General features: G+C 31.1%; 1 protein-coding gene across 2 annotated transcripts in view; it reads right to left on the bottom strand.

The window, feature by feature from the left end:
* The window catches only part of LOC132748207 (solute carrier family 35 member B1-like), a 28,224-nt gene extending 6,218 nt beyond the window's left edge, over window positions 1–22,006 (bottom strand). Inside the window, exons 1-2 of one of the 2 annotated variants that reach the window (XM_060737768.1) lie at window positions 21,705–22,006; window positions 179–282 (exon numbers count right to left, since the gene is read on the bottom strand). In XM_060737768.1, the coding sequence (XP_060593751.1) occupies window positions 179–282; window positions 21,705–21,886 (286 nt within the window). In that variant the 5' untranslated portion in view covers window positions 21,887–22,006. Of the gene's footprint in view, window positions 1–178; window positions 283–6,494; window positions 7,008–21,704 lie in introns of those variants that run through there. The other variant, XM_060737769.1, reaches the window with a different exon arrangement.
* Window positions 22,007–23,339: the final 1,333 nt, after the last annotated feature.

Below are 23,339 nucleotides of genomic sequence, written 5' to 3'. Positions count from 1 at the left end.
GTAATTTAAATTCAAATTAAATCAAATTAAATTCTGTAACTATGTCAAACTGTCAATTTTTTTCACAAATGAGCTTTGATAGAGATATCTGAAACACGAATAAGAAAAAAAATTCTTTAAATATATAGAGCCACAAACCAGAAAGACAAAAAGGGTATTCAAAATATATAAGTCTTACCTGATTTTGCACATATTGCATTAATAATGCACTGTACAAAAACCAGAGCCAAAGTGTAGGTGAACTTTTCTTCATGATCTCCTGAGCCATATTTGCCTTTTGTTCTGAAATAAAAAAAGTAAGATAAGTCATTAATAATTGACCTCATTTATTAAAGAAAAGTTAACTCATAACCATAACCAATATAACATTAAGAACTGTTTAAGTTACTACTCAAAAAGCTGTTGATGAGGTGTTGTTGCTGCACAGTTTTAGACCCATGAAGTACTCATAATGCATACACTGTCAAGACTATATGCTTTTGTTGGGATAAGGTTAAGTTAAGGTCAGAGGCAACTTTAAGCTGAAATCCTGCAAGTTGAATGAGTCAGGGGCCCCTTAGCATTAGCAGGTTAATGAGTAGAAAGAACGTTTTGTGTAAGCTAGCTCAGTATAGCCACCTTACATTAGAGAATTTTAAGTCCCTGGTGTGATTCCAACCAACAGGACTGGTGTGTGAATTAAGCCAGTGATTTAAAGTCAGGGAGCTAAACCACTTTGCCACAGAGGCACCTTAGAATCTTCCAAGACTTAAACCTGTAATTAATTACTGATTGCACAAAAGAAATATGAAAAGTCTTAACTTGATCAGAAATTTTACAATTTTACAATCTGATTAAATACATTCGTATTTTTTTGTTGTTTTGTTGGATTTTAACACACACATCCACTGTAAAGAACAGTGTCATACTGTGACTTTCTTGCTTTACTGGTGGAGTAATTAATCAGGTGCCCCTTTGTGCATGTATTAAAATATTTCAGGCACAAGCAGGCACCTGAGAAGAACCACCAACCTCTTATCTTGTTGGATAGCTTCCTCACATGAAAGAATCCAAATTTCTTGATGTGATCTAAACCCACATTGATAAGGCCAAGAGATCTACAGTCAGCAACCTTAACCACTCTACCTTTGGAAGCAAAACTACCCTCAAGTAAATAAAGTACGGTCAAAGCTTAGTTCTTAAATTACAAATCAATGGTTGACCGCAATACAGTTGTAAGTTCTACCTTATCATATATAAGTTACTGCTGTTTTGCGGACTACCCTCAAAATGATCATATCTCTATTAAGTATTAAGAACTTTATATTTCCTATTAATCTGCATACTTAATACATAATTATGGTAATGCTCATCTTTAAAACAATATTCTGCCTAGGGGGCTTTAGATGGAGGTCTGAGATAAGCGCAAGTTTTACAAAAGTCAATCTTTAGATATTTTACATTGTTCAAGCAGAGAAATTTAATGATTACTTTCATCACAGCGTAAGAGTCTTGTCAATATCATAAAAAGTGTGTCATACATAATGACAACAGCTTTTCTGAACAGTAAAAATGTTATATGGATTTTTTCCCCATTCAATACAATGTACATGTAATGATAATCCTAGACATAAGTGTAAAATATCAGAAGCAATTAAATGCCAGTAAAGTAAGCTACATGCAGACCGAGTTAAACACTATACAGTTTATTTAACAACAACTTCAAACCTGTTTGAGCCCTGTGACCCTGGCCATATTTGAAACTATAAATAGCTAACTTAATACTATCACTTAACCTGCATTTCTAGGTAAGGCATTTTCTTGATAATAATTTTATTATTTAATGTACATAGAAATTGTAGTTTATTAGAACAACTGAATTTAATAGACCTGTAAATTGAACTTCTTTAAGGTTTAAGTTTTTAATTCTATATGATTTTGTTTGTTTGTGTTTTTTTTTAGATTTGGTTTTGTTCTTTGAATTGATATCTGAATTGGGTAGAGGAGCTGTGGTTTGGGATGAAGTGGTGATAGGGCAGTAGGAGGGGAGGGGGGGAAGGGTTGGTTGGAGGGAGGAGTGAAAGGAGAGTAGAGTGAAATTTCAGATTAAGAGAAACTGTTTAATGGATGTGAAATTTACCTTAAACTGTCAAATATTTCTGTAAATACACATGGATTATACCTATCACAATCAATGATGACTTTGATGTCTTACTTGCAGAAAATTCATGAAGTCATTACAACATTTCAAATGACCTTTCTTTACCTTAGATCTTAACAGACACTGGTAACACACATTCTTTTACCTTTTTTAATGATTTATTGACAGGAAAGAAAATACATGTAACATCTATTATATGAACTGTAAAATGAATATTTGATGTTGGTAATGAAACAGGCCTTCTCAACATTAACAACAGCTGTTCGAAAACACAAGATCAGTTAATATTCTACTCCTTCAGCAAAAAAGCAGCATATTATACTTAATGTATGAATATTAAGCACAGATTTTATGTTTTTTGTTCCATAATTATCTGAAATGGAATTAAATCAAATGAAATGCACAGCCATGATACATCATAATGCATTCATTCATTAGGCCACTAGGGAACAGGTGTAGGTAAAAAGCGTCCTCAAATTAAATCACTGCCCAGTTTAAGCACAATTGGTAGAGCTTTGGACTATGAAACAGGCAAACCAGGTCTGATTCCTGGATGATGCAGATCACTTTCCTTGCTCCCAGGCATTTACATGCACATACAGAAGTACCATCAGTTCCTTGTCAAAGTGAAGGCATCAAGTACTAGTGAACTATTTATACCCTGACAGCCTGCATGCCAAGAAATGATGTTGTGGCTGATTCTCTACTCTGCTGAATTCAAAGTGGCTGACTTAACCAAGATCCAGAGGGTATAACTACAAAAACTACCACTCAAACCAAACAATATGACATCAGAGTATATAGGCTGGACTTGAAGTCATATCGTTGACTTACGCGATCATAAGTCAGCAGTTATGTAACTACTTAGCTTTTAAATTTAAAAAAAAATTCTTCATTTTCTGAATTTAAATCATAAATGCAAAACATTCTGCCTCCAATATGCTATCTTGAAATGTACCAACTAAACTAATAACTCAAAATGTACCAACTCAATTATTATAAAGTTGTCCAAATTATTTTTGATAATAAATAAATAACTAATGGTACAATGCAGGACCTGGTGAATATCTTATACAGTTAATATTCTACAAGCTGCTATTATAATAATAACTTCAACAATTCAGCTTCTCATGTACATGTACATTCAATTAAATGGCAGAGTTTTGAAGTACTTGCCTGCTTTAACAAACCATTAATCAACCAATTAGCAAAGTATATAAGAAGTGGAAAAATATACTGGTAAAAACCTGCTGTTCATATAGAATACTTAAAGGACCTGATTCTTTAACCTTTAGCCTGTTGGCAGCAACTGTTACTCATGTGACCAGTGCAGACCGAGATCAGCCGGAATATTGATGCTGTCTTATCATGGTCTACACTGTTTGTTTTTCAATCAGTACACATTTGAAATTAATTTTCCCTATAAATGATAATGACTTTGTCCAGATTGAACAATATTGACAGTCAATAAAAGACTTTTTTTGCAATGTTTCAATGCATTTCAGTGAGATTTAACTCAATCACTGTCACACAGTTTAAACAAGTTTTCTCCCGTATTGAATTAATTTTACAAGACAATACCAGTATTATATGGGTGTTTTTCACAAGAAATTGTCTGCATGATTACAAAATCTCATTTGAACCTATGGAAAAGGAATTTTTATTTTTCCCTTTTATAACATTCTGGATGATTGCATCAGGCCGGATACTGTAATTATCACTGCAGTCCGACCATGCAGGCCCAGTATTATAACTGTTGGTTGTTCAATTTTTGTATTTTGATGTTGACACCCCTTGAAACTATGAATGTTCAAAATTTGCAGCAAGTTTAAAAAGGTAGTCTTACTGTAATGCTTTCCCGCCAAAAAAATAATTCAAATATCGGCAAATATTGCAATATTTTAATCCATCATTTCCAAAACGTTATTTTTCACAATCTACATTATTCAATAATATTAAAACTGTGTATACAACCAGAATTTAGTACTTAGCAATAAAGAATGAGTGATTGTAAATAAATTCTAATGCACAAGATTTTGAAAAAATAACATTCCAGAAATAACTGATTTGCTACAATATTGGCCAGTGTTAGAATTTTTTGTTGGGGAAGTATTACAGTAAGACTGTAACCTTAGGGAGTTAAAAACATATCATAACATTATATAAGGTCATCATGAATCATGAACTTATTGTAATTTATTAAATATTATTTATTTTAATAGCACTCAGAAATCGGTTAATAAAGTACCTGTCAACAGGATGACCAGACTTGTTTCATTTTGTTACATTTCATCTCTTGATTTTTACAAACAATTTATGCATTAATTAGAATTTATCTTTGTACCATTGTATCTTGAAATACATATGCCAACAAAATACACATTTTTTATAAAAACCCTTGAGGGCTGTAAACTTGAATACCCCTTTATGTTTGGGTAATTTATGACTGAGTAAACATCTTTTGAAAACATTATGAATTATTCAATTCATACATTTTTATTAAATGAATTAAAATGACTTGCATTGTATGACCAATCAAAGCTTCTATGACAGCAGTACAATTTCTTGGGTCTTAAAAAATCAATGAAACATTCCATCCCTAATAAGATATATCTTGATATTTTCACTAATAAACCATGCAAGTCTCCAAACCTATTTAATGATTTGTGAGACATCTGGTATGCTCCCATTAATGTTAATGTATTCTATGTAACAGTCTTAGCTGGGATTTATCCCGTGTAATTTAAAGGATTATGAATAATCAAAGCATTATTGAAACATAATGATATGCTTAATCATGACATTATGAATAAAGCCAGTAAATTAATGAAGCTACTTGTATATATAAAAAATGAAAATCTGATTTCTTTATAAAATTTCAGGCATGAATAAATGTTTCTATATATCATAGTCATTTTTTTTAATCAATTGGTATACTATGTATCTATGTGTTGTATTTTCAGCATCTCCCTCTACAAGTGTTTAAGGTATATAGATGACAAATATTACAAAATTTTAACATAATACACATCTTGCTAAGATGTGGACCCTGTAAGTCTCATGTCACACTGCACCTATAGTCCTTATATTCACATTCTATTGACACTCAGAAGCACCACAGGTTATTGATTGACATCCAATGCATGAGGACTCAAACCCACACACTTCAGTTTACTAAACAAACACTGTAACACTACTAAAAACATGTGTTCCCATCAACAGGTATCCGATTACTGTTTGTAAAGTTTTAACACAGATTTTACCATATTTTTGGCCATATCTCACCAATTATAACTCGATCAACTTACCGTTAATTATGACCAGCTTTCCTGGATAACTGATCAGTAATTACCATTTTTTATAGCAACTGACCCACTACTAATCTCCACATGATTTCCAAATCAGTGGTGAGAGCGGACTATTATGACCATTAGACTCATTTACCTAGATCAGTTGTAACAGAGGACTTACGCCTTGTCCGAAGATCGTACCAGCATTACCCTCCGATTCATTACCCAATGCTCTCCCTTACCAGGGCTTTTTTTCACAGGTTGGGGAAGCAGCCCAGCCCTTAATTTTGGGGAAAAATTACATGGTATATTTGCAAAAGGGGAAGAAAAAACTTGATGTAAATTCAATTTTTGGGGAAAACTGCATGATTTTAAAGAAATTTTCTTTGGGGAAGCAGCCCTATACCGGCCCCTGTTATAGAAGGTAAAAAGGCCCTGCTTACTTAGTCCAACTAATTATACTGCGCAACGAGATATTGTGCTATTTTCGTGTCTGGGCAATATCTCGCCTCTAAAGCGAGATTCTGCCAAGAACGAAAATATCTCAGAGACTCAAGCTTTGGCAAACGTCAATATATTTTCGACTATCCCTTACTGAGCTAAGCAGGCTGACAGAAACATGTATTGGTAGATAACAATTTAAGAAACAATAATGACTTGTCCCAAAATTCATTAACTATGCTATGCCAGCATTACCATCCATACATGCATACATGAAGTCGGGCTCTAAACTGCTACTTCATATGTATAAATATACATAAGTTTAATATATGATATATATCTTAAAACTGAAGTATCCCTCATAATATCAAAAGACTGTACTTATTACTGAAGGCAGGATGAATCTATAATTTAAATAGTAATCTTAGCAGCATATGGATAAATACACATATTACAGTACACTCAATACGTGTACCTGGCTATAAAGATTTTACAGGTGTCTTTCAAATTGGCTACAATAACACACTTCTCCAATTACAATTTTACATTTACTACAATAATAAAGCTTAAATATAAAATTCAACACAGTATAAAATCTAGTATTTCAATAGAATAAAACTTACATAGATTCTTGTAATATTCCCAATATAAAATGGCAAACAAATATCCCTAGTGCACAAATCAGAAACTTTCTGAAATCCTTTTTTTCTTGATCCTTTTCAACATTTTCTGTGACTTGTGATATAAGTCCCACTTCATCTATACTAATTTTAACATTAGCCATTGAACGTCCATGCAGTAAATTCAGTCTGTTAATTTAATAGTGTTGACACATGGCAAATCCACGCTGTCCAGTTTACTTCCTTGATACAAGTTTTTACAGTACAGAAAAGTTAACTCTCGTTGTGGTATGGAATCTGTTTTCACTGTAGAATATCCTCACTATATAAAGGATCAAGTATTAATTTATTATATGTTACTGGTATATTAATTCAAAAGCACTGGTTCATGTAGTAATTTGAAAATTATATTCGTTATACAGTCATGTACACGTTTTACCGGTATCAATAACAGTGTGTATGTGAAGAATGACTTTACGTTAAACCAATAAAAAAACAACAATCTATACCTCTCTTATTCAAGTACTATATAAAGATCAATAGACAGCTGACAATAAAAATGTGTAAAATATCCAACTACATGTTATTATAATGGCACAGACTTGAAAACTTATTTAAACAATTACTAGTATACATATATAGCATCTGTAAAAAGAACGAAAACCGTTGAACCATTTACTGAATAAACAATTTCTTAAGTCATGCTTCAGTGAATTCTTAAAATACATACCCGTTTAAACAAAATCACGGATTTATACACACATTTAACCAGTCTGTCGTACTGACAAGACACGTGGCATATATTGACATGAATGAAATAAAAAAATATATATTATAACTGTATCCAATATTGGTGAAATCTTTTTTCTCCTATGTATGCATGCATAAATTAATAGTACATTTAACAACAACAGATGCAAATGGAATGCAGTGATAATGATTTATTCACCTTCAGGCTCAGTACACAAAATTTGTAAACTTCTAGCAACCAGACTATTGACACAGAAGGGATGGACGACTATACTACCTTATGATGTAACAATGTACACAATGTATATATAAGGTATAATATCAGCAGCTGCCATATTTAATCAACTGCTTTGTGACGTATTCAATAATGATGACCTGTGTAACAAACATTTTAATCGTTTTAATCAATGTTTATTTTCTATACAAATATCATTTGCTGAGGCAGCTTATATTGATCAGAGCTATTTGGTGTATCTATTTTACAACAATGCTGTATTAAATGACATCAATCTTCCTGCATAACTTTCTGTAACTAAATCAGAGGATAGACATATTTTATGAAACAGTCATTAATTGATTGTATTAAATCAGTGAAATAATGAAAATTAAAGCAGTGAAACGATGAAAGTTAAGGTTTTGTCATCATCCATTTACCTATATATTTCCTATCTACTATATTTTCATTTTATACATTATCCGGATAATTAATGTAGTACCTGTATGTACTGAATAATACACCTAAGTAAACAGATAACAAGTAAAATGGTTTCCTGCGGTGAACATTTTAATGATGTAAAGATATTTCATTTAACTATTTTGAGCATTATTTCAGGGGGGGGGGGGTATATAAACACTTGTATCAGGAATATAGTTGACAATTGAATAAACGATCAATATAGAAGAAGGTATTTGGAAACTGGTGACAGTTGAAGATCGGAGAAGGTCCAACATAAAGCAATTATTTCTTTTTAAGAAAATGATTCAATAGGCCTACCATTTTATGAATAATTCCGAGCAAAAAATAAATAAAGTAAACACACAAGTTTACGCAGAAAATATCTCTATTTATTATGGCAGATGCAACTACGAATATTTTAATTTTGTAGATTTTCAGTATAAACAATTCATTGTTTGTAAAATTTGAGATAGATATTAAAGAAACATTGATCATTTTCAAACACATCATTCAAGTTTTTTCCACCTTAAACGGTAAAATAATTATAGAAAATTAGAAATATCACGTAATAGTTTTTTTTGTTCTTAATTAGGTTATTCGGACTTATTCCCTACAGGTAAATCCGTAACGTACCGGCAAACGGTATTTAGCTAGGTTTTCGAAAAGGTCAATTAACCAATCACGTACGGTTTACAGATCACATGCTCCTCCATGTTCCGAAAACAGGTCACGTGCTCCTCCATGCCTCAAAAGTTAAACGCGTACCAATACCCTGCGGTCTCCAGACCGCAGGGAATAAGGTATTGTACAAGTGACCTTTTTCCTGCTTAAGATTCCAGTATAAAAATAGAGAAAAAAAGAATTCCTAAAGAGAGTGGCCCAAAAGGACAAATTTGAATTGTTGCAATATTTAAAGTTACTGTCCATGCCCCCCTTGCACTGGCTTAATCAGAATACAATATTTAAACACGAAATTGCTGAAACTTTGAATTAAAAAACATTGGTGCTGTGCTACTAAATTTTCCTATTTTTCACATTAAGTCTTAATTCACGATGTACATGTAGTTGTTGAGTTTAAATATATTTATTTTGGTTCATAATTGTGATTCAGGAAAGCTTGCAGGTAATATTAAAAAAAAACCTGAACCACTCTTGTTTATGCTTCATTGTACTAAACAGAGCAACATGACTGCCCTATGAGAAAGCAATTGGTTGTGACTCTCAAAGGGATGTATAGGGCTCAAACCCATGATCTCTGACTGGTTTTGGTACTTCTACATTTAATTTCCATAATAATTAATAAAATTTTAAAAAAATTTTCCCAAAGGAGCCCGATTTGGGGGCAATTTCCCCCAAAAATAAAACACACAACCTAAAGATTTTTCATTGTCCAAAAAAAAGGGTTTCTTAAAGTTTTTGCTTTTTAAATAAAGTTTTCCCAATGAAGGGGACAAACTGGGCCCCGAGTAAGAAAACCCCCAATGTTTTTTGTTTGTTTTAAACCCCTTGCATGCTTTTTTTCTAGGGCCCTTTTTTTGTCACCAAATTGGGAGTGGAAAAAAATTTCCATTATTTTTTTAACAACAGGGGTAAAGTTTGATTTGAAAGCACCCCGCTTCTGTATTTTGGTTTTTTTTTTGAATTTTTCTAAATTTCTGACATTTTTAAAAAATAAGGGGAAAAATTTTCAGGGTTTTTAAAATTTTTATGGTTATTGATAGACAGAAAATATCAACGATATATTGACATTGTTTCAATCAATGACACCTCTACTTCAGTTACACACTAACACTTACAAAAAACTTTAAGTCTAAGCCAGTTTTCAAATATATCTTATATTTTAATTAAAACCCAGCCTATAAAAACATTCATTTCCACTTATCACAAGATCAACAAACTAATATTTCTATCATCATCATCATCAATGGTTCATCCTGGAATCAAACTTTTATCTACATGATTGTGTATCCCAGGCCATCACAACAAATCATCAGATCAATATACCAACATTTCCAATAACATATTAAATTGTTAATTAAAAATGCACAATTCCAGATTAAATTACCTTTTCTCTTATCAGAAACAAAATATAATTTCACAAGATCATTTTTTTACCCCACATTTATAATACCCAAAAGCAAAACTTTTAAAAACCTTTGCTTGGCACTCCTTTGTGACACAATTAAGATGTTAATCAAATGAGGGTAACAGTTGTGCTTTGTGGTTTATGACACCACAAATTGTAAAACAGGATATCAGTATAAATATATAGGCTATAGACCTTGTGAAAGGGAGGTAATCTTTTGCCACCAAATTTTTCAGTTAACACATAAGTTGTGGGTCCCTTCTTATTGTTTTAAAATTGGAAGTATTTTTTTATAAAAAGCCTCAAAAAGTATGATCTCGGGAAAACAAATCCCCATACCTAGCTACCATATAACATTTTGGTATTAAAATTTCATGACACAGGTTTTCCGGTTATACCTATACAAATCAATGGCTAATAAATATAGGATATTCAAGTTTTTTCTATAAATACATGATTTATTTTCATCGAGTGGTATGAAAATAAATATTTCATGAGTGGCGGTAGCCACGAGTGAAATATGGTAATTTTCATGCCACAAGATGAAAATAAATCGTGTATTTATAGAAAAAACTTGAATTTTCTGTTTATTATATACATTTTTCTCTTTTTGACATTAAAATTTGAAAGACTTCCCCTTAAATTTTGTGTACTGGCAGAATTTAAAAGAAAGTAGTCCGGCAAGACACCAGTGAAAATATGGAAAATATGTTTCACTGCAGTGAAAAATAAATTTTTACAGTGAAAATACGGAAAATGAAAATATGCATTTTATTTCATCAATATTTCTCAATATTTCATTTATAAGTATATAATAAATATATAAGCCATCAGCAAAAGATATAATTATATCTATAGGCAAAAACTTGTCTATAAATGGTTTCTCTATGTATGTCAGACTATTAAAAATTAATAAAATTTTTGTATTTATCTCAAGCATGATCATCTATGATTGAACTTAACTGTGTTTCACTAAGTGTGCCGTAAAACCAAACAAATAAAAAACCCTTATTGATGATTAATTAAACTATTTCCCCTATATTGATTTGTATACATGTACTTACATTTTAGAATGTAAAATTGTTAATTGTCAAATCATGATTAGGACTAAAATATACATTTCAGCAATAAAAAATAAACAGTTTTAATGATAGACTGCCATGAACTTCAGACACACAGACTACAAAATTTAATACTGTATTCTGTGGGCACAGATCTGCTACATTGTATTTCTGCAGTTAAACACTTAAAAAAAAAAGAATTATTTCGCAAATTGGTCTCTAAGCTTGCTAGCAGTCAACTAAATTAATTATCCATGTAGGCATGTGCAGCGACCATTTAGTTTCTGTCCTACATGCCAGGGAACATCTGTGCATTTAAGTCATTTGTCTGCACTTTTTTTCCTTTCTCATCAGTTCTAAAATTAATGTATGTTTCATGAAATATTCCCTTAAAAGATATGAATGGGCTCTTACCCATAAATTTAGGATGGGGCATGGCCCTAAAAGGGTCATAGTGTTAAGACTTTAAAAAAATTAAAATTTGGGTGATTAAAAAATATCATAAAATTTTCCCCTTTTTTTAAATTATCATTAGATTTAACCCCTTTTTAAACCTTTTAAAAATTTTACAATTTAACTTTTCAGTTCATTTTTTCACATCAAATGCCCATGAATTTGAAAAATTGTTTAACCCAAAGTTTTCTTAAATGACCCTGAGGAAAAAAATTTTCTAGCTTAACAGTCAGAACATTAATGAAAAATCTGATGCCCCCCCCTTTTATATGGTAAATCAAATTTTTAACAACTTTTAATGCTTGTCGTTTTGGGGAAAGTTTTCCCGCATTTCTGATCAAGCAAAATTTTAAAATCCCCGGGCTGCCCTTTTTTAAAAGGATTATTTTTAAACCCTAGGAACCTATTCAAAATATTCAACCCATTTAAAAAATTTCCATTTTCTATTATGAAAATTTGTAACTTTTGTCAGTGTTCAAATTAAGGAGTATGCCATTTGCACCTCTGACGCCCTGAAAAGAAACTTTTGTCGCAAAATTTCGGGGGGTTTTTGGGCCAGACGGCCAGGCTTAGAAAATACCTTACAAATTTAATTGGGGACAATTATTTTATAATTACGTCATTATTCACAACTTTCACACAACCAGTTCAAATATTGGAAAAATGTTTTAGGATAAAAATTTTAAAATTTGCCTAAAAAACCATAAAAAGGGGGACTTGGCCCACTCTTTTTATTGAACAACGTTAAGGGTAAAAATTCTAATGGATGTTAATGAAAAAGAGATGGATCCATGGCTTTGTTCATTATAAATGTGAAATCCATTTTTCTATTCCCAAAAGGAATTTATGGCAAATTTAATTAAAAAACTTATTTTGACTTTCACCTGTTCACTCATTTATACCATTGGATGGGCACAATGTCACTTTATTAACAAGGAAAGAATTTTTTTGTGTGAATGGTTCAAGTACATTCATTAGTTTTTGCTAGAAGTGTGCACTGGTATAATTCAGTGTACCACTACTGAAGCGTACCACCTATGTATGTATACAATTATGCAATTATGTCGTAACCTTTGTTTATATTTGTCAACAATACTTCTCGGCAACGTTAACAAATATTTTTTTTCTTTGTTTTAAAAGTACATTTGTTTCTTTACAATTAGGGAAGTATTTCTAATGCAAAACTCTGTTACATATATCATAACATTTGTTCATTACTGGGGGTTAACGAATACTTCTCGGCTAATTGTTAATTGTTACAACTTTACACTATTTAACAGAATTATGATTTGACCTATAAAAATTGTATGGTTACAATTTTATGTTAAATAAAAAATTTGTTATGTTTATGTTGTTATGTATACAGTGTTGGGCTGGCCAACCATTGGTACCCGGGTGTAGATTTTCCGAGGGTTTTTAAGAAAAAAAACATTGGAAAATGCTTTCAAAAAACCCCTTGGAAATAAACCAGTTTAATACAAGGTTTTTTTTTTAATTCCGAGGTTTTTATTAAAACCTTGGGAAAAACTTTACTCCAAGGTTTTTGTTTATAAAAATCCTTGGAAATAAGAAAAACCTTGGAAACACCCGAAATTAAACAACTCTGCCAAAAAATCAGCTCGGAAAAAGCTTTGGAAAAAGGAACTTTGTCATTTTTTTGGCTCGGAAAAAAGGAACTTAGAAATTACGCTAAAAATTTGTTGGAAACATGTTGCCAATAATTCTAGCTTGGAAAAAATGACCCCTGGATAATTGAACCAATTACTAATTTTCTCATCTCGGAAATATTAAGAACATAAATTCATGATTTTAACTTATAATGGGGCACCAAAAGCAATAATCAACAGTTAAAGCCAAACTAAGATACAACAAACCTGACTGTAGATTTGCAATGGATATTTTTAATCCATGGGTCAAGAAATAAACATGATCCAACGCAATGGAAAGGGAGAGATTTGGTCCAGGAAATCAATTTTTAGTATGGCATTGTTCAATTGGCAACTTTCCTTTTTCAATAAATTTGTATTTAAATCTTCTGAAGCCATTTTTTGGGGAGGAATCAATTAAAAAAAATTTAAGTGTGAAAAACATGGGAAAAGTTAAATACAATGTAAATTCCTTGTTGCCATAAAATACCTTTTATTTAATGGCTATAAAGGTATTGTAACTACATCAATATAAGATAAGATTATTCAAATAACTGATGATCAGAAAGACTTGAAAAAAATTTTATTTTTTTTTTATTTTCATATTTTTTTTTTATTATTTATAATTATTGTTTACTAGATAATCTTCTCCATTTTTTAAAGAATAGATAAAAGAGCAAAACTTATAATTATAGAAAAAAAACAATCAGTGTTTATGTCTATTTAGTTTCAAATGCATCAGTATTTTTCCTGCAGTTTCTTTCTATATATAGATACTTAACTTAGGGTTTCTTGAACAGCCTGTAAGCACACTGAAATAAGAATGCTATTAATCTTTAATATATGTTTTATGCCATATAAAATAGTATATTCTTACCTAAGGCAAGTCTGTGACATACATTCAGATTACAATTTTTCTGCCCATTTTATTATGTGTACAATAAAACATAAATAGTTTAATCAATTGTCCTTTAAATAATTATGTACAATTTGAATGTATGAAATATAATAAACCCAGTATGCTTGTTAAATTTCTTATAATTAGGATAAATAATACTGCATCCACTTAAGATTTCAACCACAGAAATATAACACACTGATTCAGATAAAACTAATGGCCCCCCAGGTGGGTGTTCCCTTTATCTATGCATGATCAATCTTCCTCTGTGAGCATTCTGGGATAGACCAGATTGTTCCATGTGATTATTCAGGGGGAATCTGGGTTTTTATAACAATCCAAAAACATTCTTTAAAATGACAACTGCAACTGTGATTCTCTTTCAACCAACTTATATAATTTTCAAGTTTTACTTTTATTTATCATTTGATATATTATATTTGTACCTTCAATAAATGTGTCTCAAAAAAAAAAAAAATGATGATGGCTTTGATATTTTGGGATCACACCCCTGTTCACATTATGATTGCCCCTTCAGTTATACTGTTGAAAAATTTGAATCTCAGACATTAATTGGTTGCAAGTGCGTTATAGTTGGGAAATAGTGCAAACCTGGATTATATTTTAAGCAATTTTGGAGATATCTTGTTTATTAATGTTAGGGGGAGCATATTTTGGAATTTTTCAAAAAAAACATTTATCTAAGTGTGACGAAAATTCAGGAAATGTTTGGTTTGTTGTAATTTGAACCTAAAAAAAGATTCAATGACCTGGGACAGGAAGATAAAACAAAAAAGAAACAAGATAGTTAAAATGTTCAGGTAAATAATTTTAGATACATTTAATGCATAAAATCTGTTGTTGTTTTTTTTTTTCAAATAAGTATTAAATACAAACTATTTTAGATCTATATTTTAACCCTAAATGTAAGCTAGTTTAAATACAAATTGTTTAGAGGATATTTTATGAGTATAAATGCTATGTTTGTCTATGATTGTATTGAACAAGATTTGAGTGCATTAAACTATGATTTTACATTATTTATAAACTTTCATCTTTCATCTATTATTTTTGAATCTACAAATTTTTTTAATTACAGAGTCAGCTTTGTAAGCAAGTTTGCAGGACTGTTCCAAACTATCAAGCTTTGCTGTGTTTTATCATAGTATAAAGCAGTGGAATATACTGGAATGTTCATTGGCATTGGCACCTTCAAAAGTCAAGTGATTAAGGAAGCCAACTGTAGACCAGGAAAGGCTTCAAGGAATATACTACAGTATGTTTTTGTTTTAAAACTAGGTTTTGAAAGTTTCAGTTTGAAATTTGAATGAATGAAGGTTTCTAGAACTGATTTAATATTGATACTTTGTTGGAAATGCTGTTAAGGTAACATGTGACTCTCCAGCTTTATTTTGATGCAGATGTCACTTTGAGCAGACAGATACAATCAGTGTAGGCAATCGGGGAATCAACCTTATGCATTATTTTTTGCAATATTTTTTGGAGTGCTTTTAGGTTGTAACATCCAGTATGACATAATCTAAAATAATAGTAACAGACATCGTTTCTTTTCTTAACATCTCAGAATTGTCACACTGCTTACCAAAGTTTTCTTGAAATCCCTAACACTTAAAGTACTGATGAAGAAAAAATAGAAATCAACATGAAAAAAATTAAATTCACTATTTCAAAACAGTAGACAAACATTTAAAAAGTAACTACAGAAAAGGCCATTTGAAAATATTAAAGCCTTCATTTTAAGCAAAGGTCTTAAACAACTTGTCATTCAAGTAGTTTTGGATCACTCAAAAAGATGTATTTCTTTTCACAAAAGTGCTGATTTTTTAAAACAATATATATCAACAGTGAACTGATATTTTTGTCTATGGAAACGTTTAAGGAACGTATCATTTTTTTTATTGATTAATAAAAAAGAAATTAAATGATGTAATTCTGATTGCCTACACATACTGAACTGTCCTGAGTATAACCACAGTGTTCTTAATCCTGGGCTGGATAGCTCCCTCAGAGGGAAGAAGCCCATCCTGGCTTCAGGAGTCAAAAATACAATGTTGTAAGGCAAGTAGTTTGAAGTCTTTGATCCTGACCACATGGAGAGGGAAGCGCCCAGTGGTGATTTTATATCATTGTTTTTCTAACTTCTTTCAATGGCTGTACTTTATTAAATATTTACTTTATTTATTTCAGGAATTTTATCCTGGAGCATTTTCCACATGTGACCCCTGTGATGGTGAGGGAAAAACTAAGGGACACTTTAAAATCATGGAGAGTGAACAGGAATTCAAAAGATAGATATTTGAATACATTAAAATATAGCCGGATACCAAAAAATTATAACTGAACATTGATTGTAATATTTACCATTAAAGACTATAACTAACTTAACTTTTCATTTGTAGTGCATTACTATTTACTTCACACTGACATTAAATGTTTCAGTGAGTCATGTGATCATTTTTTGCTCTGTATTATTATAAAGAAGTTTCTTAATTCCTTAAAAGGACAATATAATTGCTCTTTTCAGAATATTTCATTGGATATTTTCTTATTTTCCATGGATATTCTAGAAATTTCCAAGGTTTTTGCTCAAATAAACCTTGGAAAATTCTCTGATGCCCTTAAGTAAGAATCCTCGAAAATATAACAGTATTCCCAGTTGTGAGAAACTTTCCGAGGTTTTCATTTAAAAACCTTGGAAAACAAACCACGGAAACACTTCAAAAATCCTTGGAAATCGTTCCAATACTCCGAGGTCACTCATTTTCCAAAGTTTTCTAAAAAAAAAAATCCTCGGAAATTATTTTACGAGGTTTTTATTCTGAAATCCTTGGAAATTGTTCCAATACTCCGAGGTCATACTTTTTACGAGGTTTTTTTAAATAAAAACTCGGAAATTTTTTACTAGGTTTTTCATCCTCTCCCTATTTTTCCAAGGTTTTTTTAATAGCAAAGTTTTGCATTTTCTTGTTCCAATACTCCGAGGTTTTTTTCCAAGGATTTTGAGCCAAAAACCTTGGAAAATCTACACCCGGGTAAGGTGTGAAAACTGAGGTGGACAAGTGTGAAAACAGAGATTATTAGCTGTGACTGCAGGTGTTTTTTACAGCCAAGCATTTATCTATCTATCTCTCTTTTGTTAATGTCAAACCCCTCGCGGGGACATAGACATGTCTGCATGTCAAAAATCGCAAGAAAGTTAAAAAGAGTTGTTAAAAGAGGATAAAAGAATATCAAAAATGTTAAACAGAGGGGCTGGAAAACTAGGGTGAGACATGTTCGATGCAAGCTATGGCTGCACTGAACTGCTCTGGGGTAGGGAGTAGGGCAACTGCAGGGGGTAGGTGGTTCCAGTGGTATGCCGTCCTAGGAAGTTGCTGTGAATAACCTGTAACATAAGGGATGGCCATGGCATGATGTTCGGGAGAGAGGTGTCAAATATTCTGTTATGGGGATAGCAACCTGACTATCAGGTGAATCTTATAGAAAAGGGATAACCTAGCCTCTAGATGTCTGAGTTCAAGTTTTCTAAGCTTAAGGAGCGAAGCATGTCTGTGACGCTTGAGGTCTGACCATAATCTAGCTTAATCCATCTAGTTGCTCTTCTTTGGACATTTTCGATTTGATCTTTTTGTATTTTGGTCTGGGGAGACCATACTTCGGAACCGTATTCAAGCTGGGGTCTGACTAATGGCTGATAAGCAATTGACTTAATGGATTGGGATTTAACCTTTATGTTTCTATGTAGAAATCATAAGGTTTGGTTTGCTTTCTTGGATGTACTGTCTATATGGGTATCCTACGTAATGTTTTCTGACATATATTCACGTCTAGCTGAGGTAATGGTTAGTGATTCTAATACGTTTTATACAGAAATACCTGTAAAAGTTTGAATAATGTTTCACTTTTCTCAGTAGTAATAAAGTATGTGGTTTGTTTCTACGAGTATGACATAAGTTACCATGTCATGAAATATCAACCTTACATAGGAACTTGTTTGCATTAGCTGATAACGTACATTAACACTTATATGAGAAATAACCAGTTAATTCTTAAATATTAAATTGGATAAAATACTTCCTTAAACTTTATTTATCAAGCTCATTAATTTTTTTCTCATATGAATAACAAAGTAAAGTAAGGAATTTTCATTTATACTTTTTGGCATTCTTTTTAGTATTTAATTTTGTAAACAAAAAAGGCAGCTATGTTTTTATATAATATAAATGGACACTTCATCTTATAAACTGATACGCTTCGTCATACATTCATCTGTTCATAGGCTATCAGGTAAACACGCATTCTCAATATCATTTACAGAATAGATAAAAACGCTTTCCACGCAGCATATTCGTCTTATTATGTGCTATATATTTTATCTAAAGCATCTGATCCATCAAACATGTTCCGTTTTAATTAAATCAAAACAAAAAAGTGGTCAACTGTCATGATTTGAAAAAAATATTTATCGCACAATAGTAAAAAATGAAACGTACGTGACTGTCTCTATAAGAAAAATGAACTTTAAATCTTTTCATGTTTCAATTGGTCTTTTATAAAACAATTGTTTGGTGTTTTTTGTATCTCACAATGCCTTAGCGTGAATTTAACAGTGGAACATACTGAAAACTGTGATAAAAATGTAAACAAAATTGTTATTTCTTCCTTTCCACTGATACATGCCTTTTGGAGTGTGCGTTTTTAAACAGTGAAGAAAATATTTTTAAAAAAATAAGATCTTTCAAAGTTTGAAGTTTTCTGGCAGATAATTGTCCATATTGGCCAAAATAATGTATTATAAAAGTGGTATATAAAGATGCCGTAATTGATGGATGATTTTCTGAGAAAATTAAAACGTAATTTTTGCAGCGAAACGTACGTTACTGATGCTACAAGAACTGATGAAAATGTAAAGAGGTAGACTTGTGTCAAGCAGTTAAAGCTTCCCTCAATAAGAAATTATGTGTTGAGAAATTGTTATAATTGCTCAAGACTGTGTCCAGATCTGCATTGAAAAGTGGTCAGAAATGTACGTTACCGAAACGAACGTTACCGCAATTTAAAGAATATTCACTACACTTAAAATATGATACCTTAGGTAAGAAAATTTATATGGGGAGAAGAGTTTTGTAACATCAAAGCCTAAATAAATATTGCATTGTGTCACTGTGGATATAATTTAAGGCAAATTCATGTTTGATATACGATATCACAATATATATTAGAAAACATTTTATGTATATAAACATATATCTACTGAAAACATTCTGCTGGATTTTGAGATGTGATAGCATGTTTTTTTCGCAATGTAAACAAAAGGTAGTAGTGGAAAGTATATTTCTGCTTAAAAGTACCATGAAATGTACGTTACTATTGGTAACAATGGTAACGTACATTTCAAAATTGTTGTAAGTAATTTCAATGAAGAGTATCTCCTGAATTCTTAAAAGTTACTTCATGAATATGTTTTTTCATGTAATAACAAGTAAGAGTAGGATGATTAGAAACGAAAACAAATTGAATATAACTGTATTTGCACCAGTTGCATATGAATTTTATTCAGGTATTTTTTTCTATCTACAAAAGTTGGGACTAGTACAATATGTGGTCGTTTAAGTTGAACAGTTGTGATGATATTGAACATTTTTAATCTTTTCTCTAGCATCTGCACACTCAAATGTGCATGTGTATGAACTATAAAGGTCTACAAAACAATGATTTCTCACTAAAATTAACATCAACAACAAGTAACGTACATTTCAATTGTAGTAACGTACATTTCAGAGACCGAAATTAAGGGCTGAGATTCAAAAAGGCTACAGGTAGAGAACAAGAGCTGAAAGATACCGAAAGTTAACTTTGGAAAGAGCGATATTGTAGAATTACGTTTTGCAGAATCCGAAATATTTGACTAACAAAGCGAGAAATGAAAGAAACAATGTTTTATAAAATAAAAGCAAACACTGTTTCATATAAGCAATGTTTCGTATAAAGTAAATGATTTTTTTCCAGAATTTACCTTATTTTGTACAGAACACTGGAATATATTGTAAAGCAACAAAATAATCAAGTTAATGTGTCACACGTGACTTCTAAAACATTTATTTTTACATGCATTTCACAAATGTGATTTTGGTAATCATGTCTTAAAACATGCGAATTTCTAATGAAAGATATTAACAGGACTTTCGACGAATCATCTTCAAATGTATGTTACTTGCAAAGTTGCACATAAAATTTGCGATAATAAAACATGTTGTTTTTTTTTTCTTCATAAAAATGCAACACATTTTATCAATTACACCATAATGGGGCTCAAAACATTTTTGGACATTGCTGTAAAATTATCCTCATAACAATGAATAACGTAGCATACAAGGATTATCACATTTTTTTAAAAATTATTTTATAAAGTAAAAATGTTTTTTTGTTTTAAAAATTTAAAAAAGGAAATATTTTGTTTATAATGTTAAATATTAATTGGTGTCTTTTTATGTACAACACCCATGCCAGAAAACTGAAATGTACAATGTACGTTACCAATGAAAATGTACGTTACCAATGAGAGTTTACAACAGTATTTAATAAAGTCTTCAAGAAAGTTAATATTTTAAAGCATTTTATCACACACGTATGTTGTTATAAATGGTTAAATATGCACATATAATGTTGTTTACATGTACTTTTTACCTTATATGAACAGATTCATCAATTAAAATACATCTTATTTCTGTATGCATATACAATATCTTATTCTGACCAAGCGTTGATGATTTTTGTAGGTAATTGTTCAAATGTGTAGAAAGGAATAAATACCAAACAGAAATATTTAAGTTTTCCTATTCCTGTCAGATTTTCTGAATGAATTCACTGTTGATATTTTTTTGTATTAAACTGAAATGTACGTTACAAAATTATTACATTACTTTTAAGGCATTTGGGGTGAAAAAAACAACTGATACATGCATGAATAACTTTACAACTAGGAGTTTATATGTATCATGAATAATCAATAGCATTCTAATGTCGAACTGCTTTTCATTGATAAATCTGTAAAGAACTTCGAAGTATGCATTGAAATTGTAAAATATGTATCATTCATCTGTAAAATTTGTTTTTGTTTTAACATTCCAGAAACCTGAATATATTGGTATAATTTAACAATAAATGTGTTTATTACCATCCTACATCTTTTGAGAGTGGAATTGTGAAAACAAAATTACTGACTAGTTCAACAGCATAATGATTATGAGCTGCTAATTTAAGGGACACTCAAAGTAACGTACATTTCTGTGCCTGTTTTTTTAAGAATGACCTGCTCAATTTGATATGGAACTGAGAGAACATGGTTCGTATCTTGTTTGCAAGAATTCAAATTTATGTTCGGGAGATATTCTTTTTCCATATTCAAACATTATTTTTATGATCTCTGAACATTATTTTTTTCACTTTCCGTGATTCAATATTTGTAAATGGTATTGAGAATGCGTGTAAACATATGTTTATCCGAATAACAACAGTATCCGAATATATAACATATTTATAAAAAATTGATGCAATTTGCATCGTTTTTCACATTTATAATTATAAAGAATGTACATATCAAGAAGTAATACGAATCTTACATTGATTCTTGAAGGATTCCGTAATAGAAATAAGAAACAAACACTCCAACTGCACATAAAAGAAATTTCTTTCTACTCTGACCGGCAACCATGTTTGCGGAATCCCCTTTAATTTCACGTTTTCCCTCGTTGTTCAATCCAATATCTATTCTGCTGATATTGGTTTTTGGGTCAGCAATCATATGCTACAAATTTAACCACGTTTACGTGGCTTTATGTTGTGAGATAACTTTAAAACGTCACCGCGGTGCGACGAATATGTGCGTCCGAGAAGGTGTTTTCCGTGGAAAGGCGACGTGATGTTTTCTGATTGGACGGAAAAGGTAATTCCCAATGTATTTCGTTCTCAAATATTTTCGACTTCATTTATTCGTCCCAATTAATTCCATTAAACAGTTGATGAATGACACAGCCTCCTTAAAAGCTTTGTGTATATTTCCAATCAATCTACGAAGATTAATTGAAAATCATATAATATCATGAAAAAATATTTAGTAAAGAAATAAATTAAAGTTGAAAACACCAGAGAGTTATTTAAATAAAACATGACTCTTTGAAAACACGCATGGGATTTATGTTTATTTATTATTGTAAGAAAAATCATAAAAAAACTATATTTAAACGTAAATGTTTAATAAAACGTACGTGCTCATTTGTGAAATAAGTCTTAACAACTGCTGTTTCCCGGTGCAGAGGTATTTAATTTTGTTTAAGTATGTACATGTACGTACGTATACGTTATTTGCAGCCAGAATTTTTTAAACATTTTGATTGAATCGAGTACGTGCTTTTTTATGAAGTAGCGCTGTTGGGGCTATTGTCGTCACGGGTGCTGCTTGTAGGTCATCGTGTAGATTAAAGTGTACTTACATATAGTAGCCATGTATGTATTAGGGAATATATCATCTCTCTCCTGTATAGGCCTACATGTACATGCATGTTTTACTCAAATGAATCCGAAATAAACATCTTAATTCGTTTCTTCTGCTTTTTGTGAATATATAGGCCGAAATGGAAAATGGAGGCTCGAAATTCAACAATGGGTAATCTGCTTTTCTAAATATATGTCTCTGTTCATTTAATTTACTTCTTCTCCGCTCTTTAATTTAAATACAAATTTAAGAAATGCATTTTAATGGTTCCAGTAAGATTGAAGTTAAAGAATAACTTGCTTTCAAACAATTAGGGTTAATTATCTTAGAACTGTACAGGAAAAACAATCAATACTATATTATTCATAGTACGTACAATAAAGAATCTCACACTAATAATCTTAACGATTTCCATAATCCCAGTTTATAGCAAAATGGGAAATATGTCGCAGGTCCTATTTTTCTTGTTATTTTCTCCTGCTTTTTGTGAATATATAGCTCTGAATGGAAAATGGACACTTAGAAATTCAACAATGGGTAATCCTTTTTTCTAAATCAATATATTTCTCTATTTATTAAATTTACTTATTCTTCTTCTAAACTCTTTGATTTAAGTGCAATGAAATGCATTTTGATGGAAGTAAGATAAAAGTTTTTAAAATTTAACAACGCTCTCAACAATTAGGTTAATTAAATGTTTTTGAACAGCGTACCCGTTTTCGGCTCAAATGAATTGTGATGGAAATTTGTCTGGTGGCATTCA

This window comes from Ruditapes philippinarum, unplaced genomic scaffold, assembly GCF_026571515.1.
Source record: "Ruditapes philippinarum isolate M1 unplaced genomic scaffold, ASM2657151v2 ctg4687_1_1_1_1, whole genome shotgun sequence".
Lineage (NCBI taxonomy): Eukaryota > Metazoa > Mollusca > Bivalvia > Venerida > Veneridae > Ruditapes > Ruditapes philippinarum.
This window is presented reverse-complemented; position numbering and strand designations above follow the sequence as displayed.